A 20,121-nucleotide genomic window follows, 5' to 3' on the forward strand; every position below is an offset into this window, starting at 1 on the left:
AGGTTCCCTTTTAGTGCTTTAGTGTGTTTGATCTGTTAGATCAAACTCTGGTAAATGTGGGAAAGTGAAAAGCTCAGTTTTGACAGAGAGAGAGAGTAATACTACCCAGACCTGAAGTAACTTGTGCGTCATAGTACGGGATCCATGCTACATTGCATGTGGATCTGCTCTGTATTTTTCCAATGAAGTGCATAGTGAAAAAATAAAAAAAATAAAATAAAATCCAGCTGTGCACTTACTTACATAGATGAAGAGCTGTCTCGTAAAAATAGCAAAAAAAGGTTTGCAACTGATTAAGAGACAGTGGCAGAGAGAGAGAAAGAGAGAGGGGGAAGAGGTATAATTGAGGAAAAGTGAATGAAAAAAGCAAGGAGAAAGCAACGAAAAAAAAAAGAAAAGCTGCCCAACCATTTTTTTCTCAATGGAGAGGAAAAACATGAGCCGGAAACAGAGGACTGTGCATTTTATTGTTGGAAGAGAATGGTTATATTTATAGCAGTCAAGAGACGTGTCCAATTCATTCAGTGAAGCACATAGTGAATGGATTACATCCACTTGAGAGCTCAGAGTAGGAAATTGCACATATGGATGAAAGGATTGAACCGCGCACCTGTGAAATGAAATTAAAATCGATGTATTCATCCATCCATTCACACAGAAGATATATATAGATTAACCCTGAAACCTAAAAAAATTATTATGATTATTTAATTAGATATGAAAGAAAGACACAATGCTCAGAAACAGTATTTTTCAGATTTCTCAGAAGTCTACTTTTTAACTTTTTTTTTGTTCTGTTAAGCAACTGGTGTCTGGATTATTGTATTTGATATGACATTGATTAGCACAGCTATACTGTTCATGGCATCAACTTCATCCAATGTGATAAGAAGTGAAATCTAGGTCTAAGATGTGAAATCATCTAGGTTAAGAGATAATTTGATGTTCCTGTGTGTCTCTTTTGCAGATGGCTGGTCTGGAAGTGGGAAAAAAGATATTTGCCATTAATGGGGACCTGGTCTTCTTGAGACCTTTCCACGAGGTTGAAAACTTTCTAAAGCAGTGCTTCCACAACAAAGGTCCACTCAGAGTACTGGTCAGCACCAAACCCAGAGAGTGAGTGGAAAACGTCTCGACACCTGTGATCTAAAGACTTCTTAACATCTGAACTAAGTTGCCATACAGGCTACAAAGTCTGACAGAACCCTGACAGATAAACATCCTTTATTAATTAATATCAGCTTGATATTTATCTGCAACTCCGATTACACAATACAAGTGGAGCGGTGGCTGGAAAATAGGACGTTTTAGCTGCCAAGTGATGTCTGTGTGTCTATCTGCTCCTCAGAACAGTGAAGATCCTAGACTCTGCAGACGGATTGGGCTTTCAGATCCGGGGATTCGGCCCATCTGTGGTGCATGCGGTTGGCAGAGGTAAGAGTGAAAAGAGAGAAAGGAAAACTGGGCTGGGCTACAGGAAGTTACTTATGCCCTTTATCCCTCTGTGTTTTTGAACCTCAGCTGGATCACAGCTGGAGCTGTAGGTACAGGACTGGACTTGAGCCAGACTGGAAACTGCATTTCACGCACACACACATCTATATATAAATAGATAGACCCGTTCAACTCTCACGTCCTACTGTGTCTGAGGTGCTCTTTTATCAAACATGGTGAGAGATGAATGAAAAAGGAAAGCCAATCCAGCTTACACCGTCACTCCTGAAGAGAACAAGAGATTGAAGAACACTCCGCGCTTCACAGCAAACCGAAACTGCTTGCATCCAGAATGTGTCAATGTAATCAGCATTGGCTGCTCGTATGCAGGGCGTTTCTTTGACGGTGCTGCTGAGAACTTGTTCTTTATTCGAAAAACAAAAAACAAAAAAAGTACATGATTCCCAGTGTGCACAAACTTACCAGATTATTAATTGGATGGTTGGTTTGAGAGTTCCTATCTAAAGATTTTTTAATCAAGTTCAAATAACTTTTTAAAATTGAATCATTTTCAAATGATTCCTAATTAGACTAAATATTATCTAAATATGCATATAATAACAGAAATTATGCATTTGTTATATCTCATATATACCAGCATCAAGCATCAAAACAACCCCTATCAGTTGACCACAAGTTTTAGCTAGCTTAATCTGCAAGACGTCATTAGTAAACCAGCTTAGCCAGAAATTCTATTTTGATGGCTGACATCTTCGGAGAGTGAGATTTTAGAGAAATGCCATGTGTTTGAAGTCTTGTTAACTTCCCCTTTTTAACCGCCTTCCTTGAAGGTCAGCCTGGTATGCCTATAGACCATTTTGCAAGATGTAAACAACACTGGTTCAGAAACACGTCCTGTTTCAGTTTGTAACTGTTTTCTTTAATTCACATGTAAATAAAACATCTTAAAGATGTTTGTTTAACTTTTTGATTCAGTTTTATATGTTCTGTTGGTTGTATTTTATCCCAGCTTTTATGTAGTGTTAAAAAACTGAAACAGGAAGTGCTTCTGGACCAGTGATGTTTACATCTTGCAAAATGGTCTATAAGATTGACATATAGTGTGCGAATAAGCTTAACCCACCAAAACCGAAGTTGTTCTGATTGACTTGGTTGGTAACGTCGGGGCCTTCAGGGATGGCGCTGACTCAGGGGAGAGATAGCTTGCTAGTGTCTCTTCCATCTTAGGCATCGCCCTACACCATGTTCTTTCAGTCCCAGGATGGAGTAATAGTTGGAAGTCTGAGAGCTGAAGACGCAATGAAATACTGGTTCCTTCACAATCTTGAACGAGGAGGTTGCGATCATGAGAGCAGGAAACGTTCATCCAGCTTGCTTTTGGGATGAACGTCCTGCTTCCTGGCAGTCTATAAACTGGCCACAGCGAGAGTCACAACCATATGCCTTACTCGGGGTGGAAGAAACTGCAAACTGTGCTTCTAGACCCTGAGATAATGCATTGAATCCAGCAGGTGAGGGTAGTGAAAAGGCAGTGCCCGTCTCTAACCCCTCTGCTACATCCATTTGCGGACAAAATGACCTGAATCGTCTCTCTGGCTTAGCTGCAGCAGGACCAGAGCCGTGAGGAACACGAATCTGGGCTTCCTCCACAAAGAAAGCTGTAACGGAAGCTGTTCACAATGCACACAATCCGCTCCTCTCCCAAACAAACGTAGATATATATATGAAAGAGACAGACAACACCAAATAAGACACAAGATTTCACAGAGAGTTCATGTTGTTAAAGACTGAAGCTAGCACTGTTTAGTTTGGATATGCTCCACTGGCATGACCAGGAAACTATGACCATCCGTCACACTATTGGACTACTTCATACGTGCTTCACAACGCAATTATACAGAGTTGTTCCCACAGCATTGAATTCTCAGATGCAGTGCGATTTCCTGTGAAAGGCAACAGTACTGACTAGCATAAATCGTAGAAGGTGTAGACATTTATGCTAGCCTAAGCTATTTTTTTTTTAGCAGGGTAGTACCACAAGGGTTTGTGTTTGTTCTCCCACATTTAGAAGGTCAGCTGCTCCTTCAAGTGATTGCTGTTCATAAGCTCAGCGGGGAGTTATGATAATTATTACCCTGCCTAATGTGCTTGCTTGTTCTTCAAAATTGCCTTTTCCCGAGTTTCACTGGCTGCAGGAGTGAGAGAGCATTTACTCAGAAAAAAAAAAAATATGCAGCGTAAAGACTTCAGACCATGAAATGTGATTAGAGAAACAGGGGCCTTTTACAGAGGTATACACTTTTAATATAGACAGATATATATCAGTATAAGCTCTGTGTTTGTTTAGGAGATTATGCAAACAATCTATGAATATTTAGTCTCTCCAGTTAAACTTTAAATGTCGGCCTGACCTTCAGACGACTTTAATAGGAACCACACATCATCTACAGACAAACAGTCCCTGATTTTAAGGATGTGTTTTGCTTTTCTGAAAACTAACTAGTCACATTCATTTCAGTTTACAGTACCACCTGCTGTAATGCAGAAAGTGGCGCCCTTGCCAAGTGGTTCTGGCTGAGGATCTTAACCTTGGGGTCAAACTGTTAATGTGATGTGCTTGACTTGCATTTGGATGTGAACTTTAAAAGAAGAGTAACCACAGAGAAAATCTTGTCCATTTTTTATGCTCTGCGTATGCATAGCTTAAGTGGCTATATGGGACTGTTTGTAAAAATCAGATTTGCTTCCCCTTCCCATCCAAAACATACAACCTTATCATTAAGTGATCAATTTGAGATGCTTTACATAGGCAACCACTCAATGTCACACAAATAACACGCCGCACAGGAGTCAATAGTGTTTGCATGTTGCTAAGTTAGCATTTTGCTAAGCTAATGGCTTGATGCTCTTGAAGTACTTGAAGTAAATAATGACACACAAATAACAAATTGAACACTCAATATGGTTTAGTCTACATGTTGCCAGTTAAGTTAGCATGTTGTTAAACTAATGTCATGAAACTGTAGTTAACAATCAATATTTTCCAATATTTTCCAGTATGGCGCCGCCCATACCCCCCATAAACAGCTTCAAACCCGTTCTCCAGAGAGTCTATGGGTGATGTCACAGACGTTTTGTCCATAATTTTTATAGTCTATGTTAACAATACATAGCACACACACTAAGTAAAATAGTAAACAAATAGCAGGGGATAATCAGTAGTTAGCATGTTGCTAAGCTAATGACACTATTCTCGTTAACAGAATAGCCTAGTACTTCTGGCATTATGCTATTCTACTGTATCTTTAGAATTTGAACAAATTAGATATCTTTAGCTGGGTGCACACTGTGCGATCTTGGTTTGACATGTTCACCGACAGCCAATTAATGACCGTTGTGATCAGATTTTTTCCTGTTAGAAGATTTTACTCTCAGACCTGACTTCTTCTGACTTATGCGGTTCTTCTTCTACAACAGCCGTCAAATTGTCTTTGTTTTTTAAGACAAGCCATGACCTTGTCATGAGGGATTTCTTTGTAGACACCATTTCAATCCCACGTATAATGCAGCTAACATCACCGAAAGTGTTATTGATTGAAGATGTAAAATTTCGGACAGGTGTTCTTGTGTGTGTCCGTTTTTAACGCATCTTGAATGTTGTACAGTCTGACATTTAATGACAACTGAGATCCTACAGTTTGACATGGCTTTCAGCGATGATCATGTTCGTACAGTCTGACAAGCAACAAGTCCTTTACGCGTAAAGGACTATTATAAATCGCACAGCGTGCACCCGACTTTAGTAAACAACACAATTAAGTTGTCCACGTTTTTCAAACAGCTGTTACCTCTCTTCCTCTTTCTCAAAAGGCACTGTTGCGGCAGTTGCTGGCCTTCACCCAGGCCAGTGCATCATTAAAGTGAATGGTATCAATGTGAGCAAAGAGAGCCATGCCAGTGTCATCGCCCACGTCACTGCCTGCAGGAAGTTCCGACGACCCACACAGGTGAGAGTTCAAGCATCCCTCAGCCCCTCATTAAGTGCACTATTCCTAACCCTTTGTGAATGGTAAATATCTATGAAGCAAAACAAAGTGCATAGCAAAATTGTTGAATTTTGTGGTCCGGTCTAGTCATTGTCCAGCAATAATAGCAGTAATGCTCCTTTTGCGCTAGAAGGATGCTAGGAAACTGTATGGGGGTGTATGGGATATGGGTTAAGGAATGGACCAGGCAGGGCAGGCCTGTGTTGAAGGACAGGCTTGGCACAGGCACAAGTAGAACGGTGTGGTTGGCACGCTGGCTGGACTCTGGTTTTCATCAGGCATTGAAGAAGAAAGCGGGGGGTTTCCCACCCTCCTACTAAGCAGGGATTTGTGGCCCACCATCAAGAGGAGTCTTGCGTCTCATTTGGTTAAAACAGCAGAGGGAAATTTTGGGGAGAGACATTGACAGAAGAGGATGTGGGGTGGATGTGCTTTAGACTGTTAAATGTATAAAGGCTGTGATATGCTCACAGCAAAGTTCTTTTTCCCATTGAAATGGCTGGATTTCGGCTGCGAATATTTGCAGAACAAAGCTAAATGCACTGCTCGCTTTCTTCTCAATAACAAAGTAACCACACAATAAAAGTCACAGCCATGAGAAAACAGCAGTTGACAATGCATCTGATCACAGCGACATGGATATATTTGCACCAGCTCTGCAATTCAGAACTCCAGTAAAGTAAAGTCACATTTATTCATACAGCACTTTGTACAATAGATTGCTTTAAAGAAAATAGCTTTTCAGTATTAAACATGAAAAACAGTGTCAGTGTTGCTTTCAACTTAGAAATTAGAATTACAACTTCAGTTTCCACTAAAGCAGCTCTCCAGTGTGTTCATGTATTTGCTCATGTCTGACCTCAGTGAAAGAAATGAACCGGACAACGGAGAAGATTTACATTTTAATGAATGTTGAGTAGTTCGAGGTTAGATTGAATGGTAGTTCAAAGGTGCTTTCAGTAGCAGTGAACTTGAAAGTTTGCTTCGGCAGGCTGTTTTGAACTTGTTTCAAACGTGTTTCATTTTGGCCTGATTTTGTCTGAATTTTTTTCATAACTTAATACAGTTCTCAGTTATATTTCATTTAAGTATTATTTTTTTCCTAAATTCCTTTACACTGTAAAAAAAATATTGATGGTTTAACTTAAACTAAGTAACCTGGGTTGCCTTGAAATTTTAAGTTGATTGAACTGGAAAAAGTGAGTTAATACAATGAATGAGATTAATTTAACCATCAGAAACTCAAAATTATATGTTATCTGAACTAAATAAGTTATTTAAGTTGATTTGACAAAAGAAAAAATGTGATTACAACACTGTAAAAAAATATTGTTGGTTTAACTTAAAAAACTAAGTAACCTGGGTTGCCTTGAAATTTTAAGTTGATTGAACTGGAAAAAGTGAGTTAATACAATGAATGAGATTAATTTAACCATCAGAAACTCAAAATTATATGTTATCTGAACTAAATAAATTATTTAAGTTGATTTGACAAAAGAAAAAATGTGATTACAACACTGTAAAAAAATATTGTTGGTTTAACTTAAAAAACTAAGTAACCTGGGTTGCCTTGAAATTTTAAGTTGATTGAACTGGAAAAAGTGAGTTAATACAATGAATGAGATTAATTTAACCATCAGAAACTCAAAATTATATGTTATCTGAACTAAATAAATTATTTAAGTTGATTTGACAAAAGAAAAAATGTGATTACTACACTGTAAAAAAATATTGTTGGTTTAACTTAAAAAACTAAGTAACCTGGGTTGCCTTGAAATTTTAAGTTGATTGAACTGGAAAAAAGTGAGTTAATACAATGAAGTAGATTAATTTAACCATCAGAAACTCAAAATAATAAGTTATCTCAACTAAATAAATTATTATAAAGTTGATTTGACAAAAGAAAATATGTTGTGATAACAAATCTTGAAAATATTTTTTTACAGTGTAGAGAAATAAAAATAGACATAAGTAGGCAATTTGTTTTTTGACAAAGTAAGTGTATAGAACTATAAAATCTAGAAAACATTATTAAAATAATTTGTTTGCTAAATAATGTTTAAATCTCTGATATTCGATTGCAGACTTTGGTATTATATTGGTATCAAATGTTTGAGACATTGTTAAAATTTTTAGTGAAACCCAAGAGAAACATGGTAGATTACCTTGGTTTTTTTCTTAGAGGAATCTTCTCCATTTGTTTTACATCCACCCTCATTGATATCTAGGAGAAAACAAAAAGAAGTTTTAGCTTTGGGGTTTTTGTGTCCCATGGGAGTGTGTAATCAACTTGCAATCCTTGTTCTGAAAGCTAGTCTGAAAAGGTTGTTTTGTTCCTTATTGCAGCAAGACTCCATCAAATGGGTGTATAACAACAGCGAGAGCGCACAAGAAGACCACCAGAGAACCAATCAGAAGCCCGCCGCAGGGGAGAACGGAGATGTGTTTGAGTGTAAAGTTGAAGGTGCTGTTACACACACCAGTGCAAACACTTACTGTACACATAAACACACACTCTTTCATCCTCCCACACTATCTGTGATAATTAGTATATTTCTTTGTCCTCTTAGGCCCCGTCCACACTACTGCGTTTTCGTTTAAAAACGGAGAATTAAAACGAATACGATCTCCGTCCACACCAGCGTTTTATCTGCGTATTAGAAACGATCTCCGTCCACATTAAAACGACTGAAAACGCAGATTACGTGACCATTCACCAACACTGGGCATGCGCGTGCCGGTGTAAACAGTGAATGACGAATCAGGGAAGGATGCGTCATGACTGATAACACCCAATCATGGAGCCAAACGTCAGCCTCTGCGTCAGCGTTTCTAAAGTTCTCCGTTTTGTATGGTTTTGTCTCGTCCACACTACAACGCACTCCGGAGATTCAAAACGCAAAACGCAGCTGCAGCGTTTCTAAACTTCCCCGTTTTAGGTCTTCGTTTTTCCCGTTTTAGTGTGGACGGGAGGTGCAAACGTAGCAAAAGGTCTCCGTTTTTAAACGAAAACGCAGTAGTGTGGACGGGGCCTTAGACACTAACTTTAAAAGTCTCATTTCAGTAGCCTCATGCAGAATTCACAGGACATGGAAACAACTCATTTGTATTTGTGATTTTGTATTTTGTTACCTAACAGGAAATAGATTGCGAGAAATTAACTTTCTCTAAAAATTAAGATTTTTTTTGTGACTTTTCATGCAATTCTGACTTTATATCTCCCCATTGAGAAGTCAGAATTGCGAGATATAAACATGCAATTCTGAGAAAAGTTTATATTCTGACTTTATATCAATCAATTCTGTCCTTATAACACGCAATTGCGAAAAAATAAAAACACTGAATTGTGAGATAGATAGTCGCACTTACATTTTTAATTTTTTAACAGGCTTCCATAGCTCAGACTGCTAACGTTGAAACAACTGGTGTGTGTGTGTTCAACAGAAGTCATGGACAAGTTCAACACCATCGCCATAATAGATGGAAAAAAAGATCACGTTAGCCTGACGGTGGATAACGTGTATCTGGAGTACGGCGTCATGTACGAGTATGACAGTACGGCCGGGATGAAGTGTCACGTCTTGGAGAAAATGGTGGAACCGAAAGGCTTTTTCAGCCTCACAGCCAAGGTAGAGTTCCCTCAGACACACACCAGCCATTATCTCTGCTGTAGAGCACCAGTGAATTTATTCATACAGAATCAGAGGAGACGACAGGGATTGTCTTGTACATTTGTGATGGCCTCTTCACAGTTCACACATAACACACAGTCACTGATAGAAGCTGACAGCAGAGTATATTAAACCAAGTGTGTGTGACAAATAAAAAACGGTCTTTACGACCCCCTGCTGCGGAATAAAAGGATAAACACTTTAAATCACAGAGCTTAACGCTGTGTGGAAACTAAGGAAGGGAGTCGCATGGAACTATTGTTCTTACAAAACGATATTTCTGATATTTTTTTACTCACTCTGCCAGCATTTTCTTTGGCATTTTCATTCAGCAATGTTTATGATTGTCAGAACTATTAATAAAAATATATTTTTTTATTAAATTAAATTTCCTTAAAAAAAGCTGCAATGTAACTCTGAAATCTAGAAATTCATTAACACGTTTACTCGAAAACAATGATGCAATGTCCAATGTTACATCACAATATAGCTCTTTTTAATTGTAACAATACATTCACTTTCAAAAACATTATAAAATCTTACTGACCCAAAGTAGGAATAATATGAATATGTATTTTTGATCAAATAAATGCAGCCCAAAAATACATATTCATATTATTACAATTTAAAATAACGGCATACAATCTTTCTGTGTGTGATGGCGAAGCTATTACTCCAGTCTTCAGTGTCGCACGATCCTTCAAAAATGATTTTAATATGTTGAATCGATTCAGAAGCATCATATATTCAATTATTTTTGTGGAAACCAAATACATACATACATTTTTCAGGATTCTAAACTTTTGAACGATATATGTGATGTTGTGCTGTTATATATACACATTTGCCAATCTTTTTCTTTATCTATTGGCAAACAAGTATTGTGCAGTTTATTATTGCAGAAATCTTGATTGTTACTGTCAGGTGTTTATGTATTCAGTTGTTCTCCAAGTTTGAAAGAGTTTCATGTGCAATGCGCACATCTCTGTTTTTGCATCAGCAAGGGAGAACGAGAGAAAGAGATCCTGTAATGTGAAGTGTGATATCTGCTGTTTAGCATTGCATGCAGCATCCTGTGTGATCTCAGCTGTTCTGAATATCATTCTTGTTTACGAATGAACGTCATATTTCCTTTCCCTAAAAATTGATTTCTGAGATTTCCAATCTGCATTAATGAACTAACAGCTGTCAGGCAAGACGTTCAGCGGTGGGGGCATCACAGCTTGACAGTGACGTCTCAGAAACGCACCTAATGGGACTCTGATGTATTGACATGTTCTACATATTATAGACTCTTTTTGTTTTTAATCCCCTTAACTGCCAGCAATTTTTGCCTTATTACAAACATCTGCTTGAGTAGGCCTGCACTTCCTCTGGGAAAACTTTCTTCAGATGTATTTTAATATTTCAGTGCTGTTCGGCAGATTACATGCAATTGTTATGGTCTCAGCCTGCTCTTAAATTTCTTGTCTCCTCCATAGTTTTGCAGGCAGAGTCTTCTCTCTCTTGTGAGAAAATACTTCTAGAACTGGATGTATGTGTAAATGTTCACTCTAATTGGTGCTGTACTTTGGTTTTATTTTTTATTGCTCTTTATGCTATTACACTTAGTTGCATAGACAGCGGTAGAAGTGGTAATGGAGTATCGAGGGATATATATATATATATATATATATATATATATGTGTATATATAATTTATTGCATTTTTATATATATATATATATATATATATATATATATAATTTATTGCATTTATATATATATATATATATATATATACTGTATATATATATTATTTATTTAATCAATATAATAAAAGTGTTAATTCATAATTAAACCAATTAAATTACATACTTTTAGAATTTATAATATAATATAATTAGTGCAGTCAAATCGAGTTTGTTTATAGTTTGTATTGTGTATTAGATGTGATTAATTGATTGATTGTGAATAAAATCACACCTGATTTTTCGATGATACATGACAAAAAATATTGAAAAAAAGAAATAAATATACTCAAAAGCTGTTTCCTTCTCCTTGAAAATGAACTGGGTTCTCATACCATGTTAAATGGTCTTAACCTTTAAAAAACACTAATGTGTCACAGCAGGACATCCACTCTTGTTTTAGTGTGAAGTTTTTACAGTCATACAAGTATTAATGAAATAAGGGTTAGATGCAGCATGTCTCTGCAATAACCATATGGGAACAACTAAATTTTGTGTATCTGTTTTGGGAAAAGCATGCAGTGTTTCTAACTCACTTGACCTACAGCAGATTTGCTTACTTCATCTTCATTACTAACACATGAATGGTGGAAAGCAAATCTGTTATATGACCAAAGCACTTTTTTTTCTGTCCGAAACCACGCTCTATGTCTTTCTTTGTGTGCTTTGTCAGATTTTAGAGGCCTTGGCCAGGAACGATGAGCAGTTAGTGCAGACCTGCAGTCGACTGAGCTCCAGCACTGAGCTCATCCCAGAGGACCTGCAGACCAGATTCAGTGCCATGTGCGGAGAGAGACTGGAGCATATCAATCGAAGAATCACCAATTACAGGAAGGTCAGCACCAATTGTTTGAAACACTTCTTAAAATGGGTCTGAACCGGTTTGTGCTTTATGGTGCTCTTTTCCATCCAATGAACATTTAATGGACCATAAAATAATGAAGGGAAAAAAAGCTAAATAATACATGAAATCTAAAACTGAATATTAATAAAAAATACGATTTTAACTGCCAGATACAAAAACCTAGTTGTGACACCTGCACACCCACATCTAAAACGTATTAAGCAGACTTGATCTAACTTATTTTGAATGTCTTGATCCGTTTCTTTGGTCGGTGGCCTGTAAAAGGCTGCAGCTAAGAAAACTTCATTTGACTTGTAGCACTTCTATTTAGGTTACAGAACAGGAAACCGTCCCACCCTGTCCTTTTTAACACCAGCTGGCCTTGATTGATGAAATATGCGAGTCCACCAGTACCGAGGGAAACGGGATTGTGCAAAATGTCGTTTTTAATTTCCATCAGCTGCTTTTATTTGGAGCAAGAAAAGGAAAATATGTCTGCAAGTATCTGACTGTTTCCCCTTGTTTTTCCCTGTGATCTGATTCAACATCCCACTCAGCACTGGATTAATTAGCCGTTGCTTCACCGGCTATAAATAGCTCTGAACATCCCGTCCCGTTGCATAATTTCCCTTCTGCTGGATTCTCAGTAGGGCCCTGTGAGAGGTCTGGAAGGGTACGGACCCCGGACACGGAAGCTCCCTGTTTGTCAAAGCTATTCAGGAATGTGGGATGGGAAGTCAGGTCTGAAGGGAGGCTAAGTGTCCAGTGCAGCTGTAACCCATCCAGTGTAGTCCGTGAGTGCAGCCATTACCCGACCACAGCCATACAATTGTTATGTCATTGTTGGAAAAAGGCGATGTTCAGAACCCTACTCAAGGGGAACATTGAGGTCTTGTCAGATGATGTAATTACATACTCCTGTGCCTGTGTTTTATTTTTTTATTTTATTTTGTTCATGATTACAGAACCTGCCTGTTGACTTGAACCACCTTAGACTGGTTTAAGTTTTTTTTCTCCCAGCACAGTTTAATATACTATCTGTCAAACAGGAACATCCATTGCCAGGATGAGTAGGTGATTGGTGGGCTGGTGTATTTATAGACACTTTATAGATTTGAAGATTAAACTGGACCAGGGCATGATGGGAAAGTGCTGAGCCATACTGTACTTTGCTTTTTAGTATACCAGACTCAATCCAATGATATCCCTAATTGAAGCCTGGCTGGTTGGAATTATTATTATTATTATTTTTTTTTAGTACTTCAGTACTGGTTTAGATGATTTAGAGTAAAACCAATAAGCTCTTGTTCATAAACTGAATCTTACACTAATCCGTCTCTGCTCTCAGTTTTCACGGGTTTTGAAGAACCGGGCCTGGCCCACATTCAAGCAGGCGAAGTCTAAGGTTTCCCCTCTACACAGCAGTGACTTCTGCCCCACCAACTGTCACATCAACGTAATGGAGGTGTCTTATCCCAAGACCACTACTTCCCTTGGAAGTGCCTTCGGAGTCCAGCTGGACAACAGGAAAAATACTCTGGAGAAAGGAGGGCGGAATTCAGAGCAGGGTGAGTGAAAATATATTCCTAAATTGAATGTACGACTAGAGACTGCTAGGGTGCAATGAGTTCATGTTTATTAGATTTGGTTTGTGGTTTCAGGTAAGCTGAACCCCATGGTTTACGTCCAGCATAGCATCACTAGCATGGCTGCTCCATCCGGACACAGTCTGAGCAGAGCTGAAGGTCACGGTCTGCGATTTCTGCTACGAGAGGATGACCTGCTCATTCTGGATGCCTACCACAAGCTTCTGACCAAACTCACCACTGTCATCAAAGAGATGGAGTGCTACGCCGCCCAGATTCATGAGTATGACGTTTTTATTTGGTAATATCTGTTTTGTCATATGAACATGTTTAATATATGACCTATCTGATATATCGTCATCAGGGGTGTTGGTTTAGCCTTGTACAACATTTGTAAAAAAAAACAAGCAAACAATAAAACAAAACAAAACAATATTAATAGCCATAGTTCACCTAAAAATGAAAATTCTGTCAGTAATTACTCACCCTCATGTTGTCCCAACCCTGTAAGACTTTCGTTCATCTTCGAAACACAAATTAAGATATTTTTTTTGTGATTGTTTTTTTTTATTTGAAATAAATTAAGATATGTTTGATTAAATCTCAGAGCTGCATCACTCCTGCATAGGCCTCTAAGGGATTTAAATTTGCCTGCCCAGAAAATGTGTTAAAAGACATTGTTAAAATAGACCAAGTGACTACAGTGGCTCAATCTTATGTTTATCAAGTGACGAGAATACTTTTTGTGTGCTGAAAACAAACAAAAATAACGAATTTTATTCAACTATTAATTTCCTTCTCTGTGGGCCTTCTCTGTGGCCTTCTGTATTGTACGTCACACATATTTTTGGGTGAACTATCCCTTTAACCTGTCATAAACTCTTTTTTTTTAAGTGAATCAAAACCTAAGGCTACGTCTACATTAATCCGTGTAGATTTACTGTCCACATTAGCGTTTTCCAAAAGTTTCTCATTCACACTGAAACGTTGGAAAACGTTAAATTCATCTCTCAGCGCATACGTAAACCCTTACAAAAGCTCACTAAGATGATATAGACAGAACAAGGCATAGTCAAGTTATCAAGCAGTTCTTCTGGCAGGATTATTTTATTTAGCAAAATATCTCCCCATTCGCCGATTGCAGTCAGTCTGCAACTGCTCTCATGTTTTGCCGCAGGACTGCAAATGCGAGTGAATTTTCTGTCATCTTTGCAGGACTGTGATATGAAGAGTGTGCAAGGTAATATATTTTAGCAACTGTATGAAAGTGAATAGCACTTAACGAGCACAATACCGATATAATCATGACAATCTATGGGTTTAATATGACTAAACTTATGTCATCGTTTTAATTATTATAAGATTTTAGCAAGATTTATTGAGATTCAAAATCAAATGACGTCAGAAATTACGCATATTGTTCCCTGATGTGACAGACTAGAGTCTCTATGGGATGTTACTGTACCAGCAACAATTTAATCTTTGTGCATTTCACATGACCCAACATCTGGAGTTTGCATTATGTTTTTTTTTTCTTTAACAACTACATGTTTTGTGTGTGTGTGTGTGTGTGTGTGTGTGTAAGTGTTGGATACACTTAAGCAGAAAGGGGGTGGGTGGGATACTTCCTGTCTGAGCTGAGCTGTTGATGGTTTCATTTTCTGTAAGCATATTAACACCTTGAAGGAAATGGGACACTGTGAGGTCGGCCATATTTCAAAATGGAAATGTGCAAAAAAAAAAAAAAAAAAAAACATGCCTAAGCATTGTATTCAGGCTGTACACTGTAAATGTCACTCTTGCTGAGTAATCTGTAAAGTGGCACAAGTGCCTAACAAGACTGCATTACGAAACTCTTCTTTCTCGGTCCCTCCTTCCTTTCAAATTCTTGTCATACCTATAAATTAAAAAAAAAATCCATTATTATCTCTATCAGCCTTTGAGTTTTCATCATTTCGTTGAAATCACATGGTCATATATCCTCTGTGGACATGATGGCCATTTTGGTCTATGGAGGGTGGCGTCGCCTTTCTCTGCTGCTGTCATGCTTGTCTGTGCCGATTGTTGGCTGAAGGTCTGTGAGTGTGCTTATTGGCAAGGCCATCCTTGATCTGGTGGGGAGATAATTACATTCCTCACAGCCCTGGGCAAGAGAGAGTCCAGTAATGACTGCCTGGAGGTGGTTGTCAGACAGTCATCCCTATCATGCAGGAATAATGGGGCAAATAGCATGGAGCCACTTCTGGAAGCCCCTGACTCTACTGTTGATTTAGAAGTGCATTGATCTCTACAGTTGCAGGGGATGAAGAAAAAGCTTAGAAACGCAAAACATGAAGAGGTCAAAAGTGGATGGTTTTGGATGGTGCCTGGTGTTTGTTGGTACTATATAACCATCTTAAACGACCATCTTGACCCAAACATGAAAATTCTGTTATCTTTTTTACCACCTTAATATGACTTTATTTTTTTTTGTGAAACACAAAAGAAGAAATTTTGAACAATTTGGTAAATTATCTCTGGTCTTTTGTTCATAAAATGAAAGTTAATGGGGTGCAAGCTGTGTTTTTTGGACCTCACTGACTTTCATTAAATGGACAGTTGGTGTATATATACAAATATACAGGTTTGGACCAGCAAGGAGATGAGGAAAAAATGACAATTTTCATTTGATGAACTGAGGTAGGACCCACTAGGGGGCCTCAAAATGATTTAAGGCCCTTTCATACTAAGGATAATAACTATAACAATAACCATATTATTATCCACACCAGCGGACTATATTGTTCTATTTACTCTTAAGTGTACATTGCAAATGTGTGCTCATTATAACAGTCGTCTACTGCTTTAAATGCTTGAGTGATTCTAACAATTCTAATGGACTGAAATGCTATTTTTATATTTAGAATGATTTTTTCCTTACAGCTATTTTCCCTGGTGTGAATTGGGCCTTTAAAATTTAAAAGTAAATATCAAGATATTTCGGGAAAGTGGATTGGCACACTCTAGATTAGAATGTGATGTACCTGGAAATGTGATTTCTGTAGCTGGAAAGGTCATGTAAATTAATAAAATCTTAAAACGTAATAGGCATATTTGTAATTAATATATATTTTACTAGTTACAAGCTCTAAAATAATTTATTTGAATGACAAAACATTTTATCCTTGTCCATTCAATCACAAATGACTGGAAGAGTCATGTTAATTCATTGGTTAAAAAGAATGGGGGGAAAGAAACAGAAACTAACAGGAAATAAAGCTCCTAAAAATCCTGAAATCAAAATCCTTTTAATCAGAAAGGATTTTAATCACTTTTTTTTTACGTTTTTTACAGACACTAGGATTTCCCATAATTTAAAAAAAAGTTTTAAAAAACAAAACTAGGGCTAGTGGGCATTTGAATATAATTGTGGACAGTGGCTTGAGAACCACTGACTTAAAGTCACTCTAAAACTCAACATAAATTCAAAATGTATCCTATTTGCTTTCTTAATAGTGTCATATGTGCTCTGAGTTTGTCCCTGGACTTTTATGTTACTTCCTGCCTTGAGTGCCATTTTGTATTCCTTTGTAGTTTTTTCCCTTGATTGTCTCCTGGTCCTGCTTATTACAGAACAACTGAAATCACATGGATGTAGCTGGGGTTCGGCTCATCCTTCTCCCCCAAGGCCAGCGTTTCCTTGAGCACCATATTCGTGAATTTGCTTACCACACCCCATTCCATAATTTGATTTCCTTTTTTTTGCTCTGGACTTAATGAACCACTAAAAACACAACTCTTCAATAGTGGTCCTTGAGGGTCTCTTACAGAATTTTTGGACTATGCTCTTCTGTTGAACTGATCCCCCTTTTTTGTAGTGGTGGTTGAGGAGGAGCCCACTCTGACCGCTCAAGGTCCCACTAATCTTCTTTTCGTTGGTTGGGTGGTGTTGTGGCTCCTCAGGCTCCTCAAGCTCCTCAAACTCTGGCAGCCATGGAGCTTGCCCCATCAAGTTCACGACTGGCCAGTAGCATCATGCCTACTGGATCCATCTTGGAGCTACAGCTCCTCCCAAGGCGGCAAAGTCTGCTACATCTCCTCTCAAGGCGGTGACGTCTGCTACAGCTCCTCCCAAGGTGGCAACGTCCACTACAGTTCCTCCCAAGGCAGCAACGTCTGCTACAGTTTGTCCCATGGCAGCAACGTCCGCTACAGGCAGCAACGTCCGCTACAGTTTCTCCCATGGCAGCAACGTCCGCTACAGCTCCTCACATGGTGGTAACGTCTGCTACAGTTTCTCCCATGGCGTCAACGTCAGCTACAGTTCCTCCCAAGGTGGCGACGTCTGCTACAGTTTCTCCCATGGCGACAACGTCCGCTACAGCTCCTCCCAAGGTGGCGGCGTCTGCTACAGTTTCTCCCATGGCGGCAACTTTTACAGCAGAGGAGGCTGATTAACTCTCCTTGTTTCTAAACTGTAACGGCAGCAGAGACCAACTTTAAACTTTTTGTTTTCCCTGTCACGGCCATGGACCCCTGACTCCCCGTGGCATTCGGTTCCTCTGTGGCGTCCAGCTCCAGCATGGTGGTCTCCACCTCCACTGGCTCCACTGTGGTGTTCTCCAGCTCCACCATGGTGGTCTCTGTTGTGGGGGAATCTGTCATTTGAGCTATTTGTTTGACCCTGGACTTTTATTTTACTTCCTGTCCTGAGTGCCATATTTTAGTCCTTTGTAGATTTTTCCCTTGATTGTCTTCCCAGGTGTGTCTTGTTAACTTGTTATCTTGTTAAGCTTGTTTACCTCTGTATATATATATATATATATATATAGTACTTGTATGTATCTCGTTGCTTTGTCAGTTGTTGAATGTAATGGTTGTTTTTTTCCTTGCCGTTTTGTTCCTTTGTTGCGTGGTTTTTGTTATTTGTTTTTAATATTTCCATTAAATAACCCTGCATTTAGATCCACGTGTCTGCCTGTTTTCTCCTGCTCCCACCCATTACAAATAGATGTTCCTAGCGTTATTAAAAATCATGAATCAGTTAACGTTCTTCCAAATGGTTTGCAAATGGGTTTTACTCTTGACTTTAAGTCTTTAAGGTTTTTTTTAGACAGCTTAATTTTTTCTCTGAAGAATCAAAGGACAGTTTAGCCAGAGAATATATATATATATATATATATATATATATATATATATATATATATATTCATATACCATAAATCCAATATCACAATTTGTTTCGCTCTAGCTTTGCTCTATTTCTATACTGTTCATCTAGTGCAATGCAGATGTTTCCAATCCATCTTGTCAGATGTTTCAGATAGTGATCTCTTTAGTGTTTGAATGTCTGATTTGACCAGAAGTCCCATTCTGATTATAGTTGAAAGTGCTGAATCAGCTGCACGACATTAGCTGAATGTAAAGAGCCTCATATGTCACATGAAAGCACTCATGTATAAAGGACCATAGGCAGAGAGACACGTGGACCCGAACCAAGATCTCCCCTGCAGAGTCTCATCATTATTCCCCTCCTCCATTTCTTCACACTTTGATGCTCCGTGCCCCTCAAGGCCCCATGCTGCGCTCACTTCCTTATTAAGCCCCAGCACAAAAACGGCAGTGGGTTGTCTTTTTTTTTATGTCCACAAAATGGTAGTCTATAGTGGCGACCAGTCTGCTTTACCAAGAGGGAACATTGTTAGGGCTGGGAGTCGATTCCAAAAATAATCGATTCCTTTATTCTGAGGTGTTGGTAATTGAGAATTGATTCTGAAGGTTGGAATTGATTTCATCAAATGGAACAGACTCCTCAGCATTTCAGTTCTATAGAGTTATTCATTAATCAATTCTTTCTGTAAAATATGTGTAAAAATATGTGAAAAATAATGTTTTTTTTTTTTACATTCAAGCATAAAAACTAGGGCAGCTTGAGAGGCCTTCAGGCTTTCTCACGAGTGAGGCATCACTGGAAAGTTTCCTGCGTTTCTCACTTGGAGAATTGGTTTGGGTTGGAAATGATTTCATTGAGGTTTTGTTTATTGTTAGGAGGAGAATTAGAGTTATGGTTTGCTCTCATAAGGGAACATATTCCACAAGTAACATGTATGTTTATGTGTCCCTTCTCATTAAAAGAACCCTGAGGTGGTTGTCTGAAACTCAAATAACGCTTGACATGTTAGTGTGTTCATGTGTGGAGAGCCTGGGCCTCAAAACCAAACTGAAAATATAACTTAAACGTCCCCATGTGTGAGAAGCATAAAGTTTGCCAGCATCGTCTAAATTTTCTTCGCCATTATCCTAACTTAGAGGAGTTATGACTGTTATCACAGCTGTATATGCGTGTTTTGATGTTATTCATATTTGGAAGACCTCTAACTTCCTTGAGTTGTTGTCCGGAAACCAAGCACAAACAGGTTGTGATTTTGTTTGGCTCTGGTCATCCTCACACATTCAACTCTCTGATATACTGTGCCAAAACATGTTTGGAATATAACTTAAAGTCACTTTCATTTGGGAAGTGACAGTAGTTCGAGACCCTGGGATATATATCACAATAAATGTGAATAAAAGTCAAAAATGCAATAGAACGCAACAGAGAAACCCACAAAATATTGGAAATAAACCATAAAACAAGCTGCAAACAATAGGAATTATTCCACAAACAACAGGAATAAGACAATAAATGAGACAAAGAATAATGAAAGGTGTTGTATAATATTGACAGATAGTGGTTGAAATGGGTTTTGTCCAAATTCAAAATATTGGAAAGAGTTTTAGGCCAACTGGAAAACTGGTTTCGGCCAACTGG

The 20,121-nt window shown here is 38.3% G+C and overlaps 1 protein-coding gene across 1 annotated transcript in view; it reads left to right on the forward strand.

Annotated features, from left to right (window-relative positions):
• prex2 (phosphatidylinositol-3,4,5-trisphosphate-dependent Rac exchange factor 2) overlaps positions 1–20,121 on the forward strand; it is a 134,077-nt gene that overhangs the window by 57,030 nt on the left and 56,926 nt on the right. The window contains exons 18-25 of the mRNA XM_039666829.2: positions 968–1,116; positions 1,349–1,434; positions 5,326–5,462; positions 7,848–7,965; positions 8,946–9,130; positions 11,575–11,736; positions 13,094–13,313; positions 13,407–13,614. Of these exons, the coding sequence (XP_039522763.2) occupies positions 968–1,116; positions 1,349–1,434; positions 5,326–5,462; positions 7,848–7,965; positions 8,946–9,130; positions 11,575–11,736; positions 13,094–13,313; positions 13,407–13,614 (1,265 nt within the window). The remainder of the gene's footprint in view (positions 1–967; positions 1,117–1,348; positions 1,435–5,325; positions 5,463–7,847; positions 7,966–8,945; positions 9,131–11,574; positions 11,737–13,093; positions 13,314–13,406; positions 13,615–20,121) is intronic.

This window comes from Pimephales promelas, chromosome 22, assembly GCF_988280905.1.
Source record: "Pimephales promelas chromosome 22, fPimPro1.hap1.1, whole genome shotgun sequence".
NCBI classification, from domain to species: domain Eukaryota; kingdom Metazoa; phylum Chordata; class Actinopteri; order Cypriniformes; family Leuciscidae; genus Pimephales; species Pimephales promelas.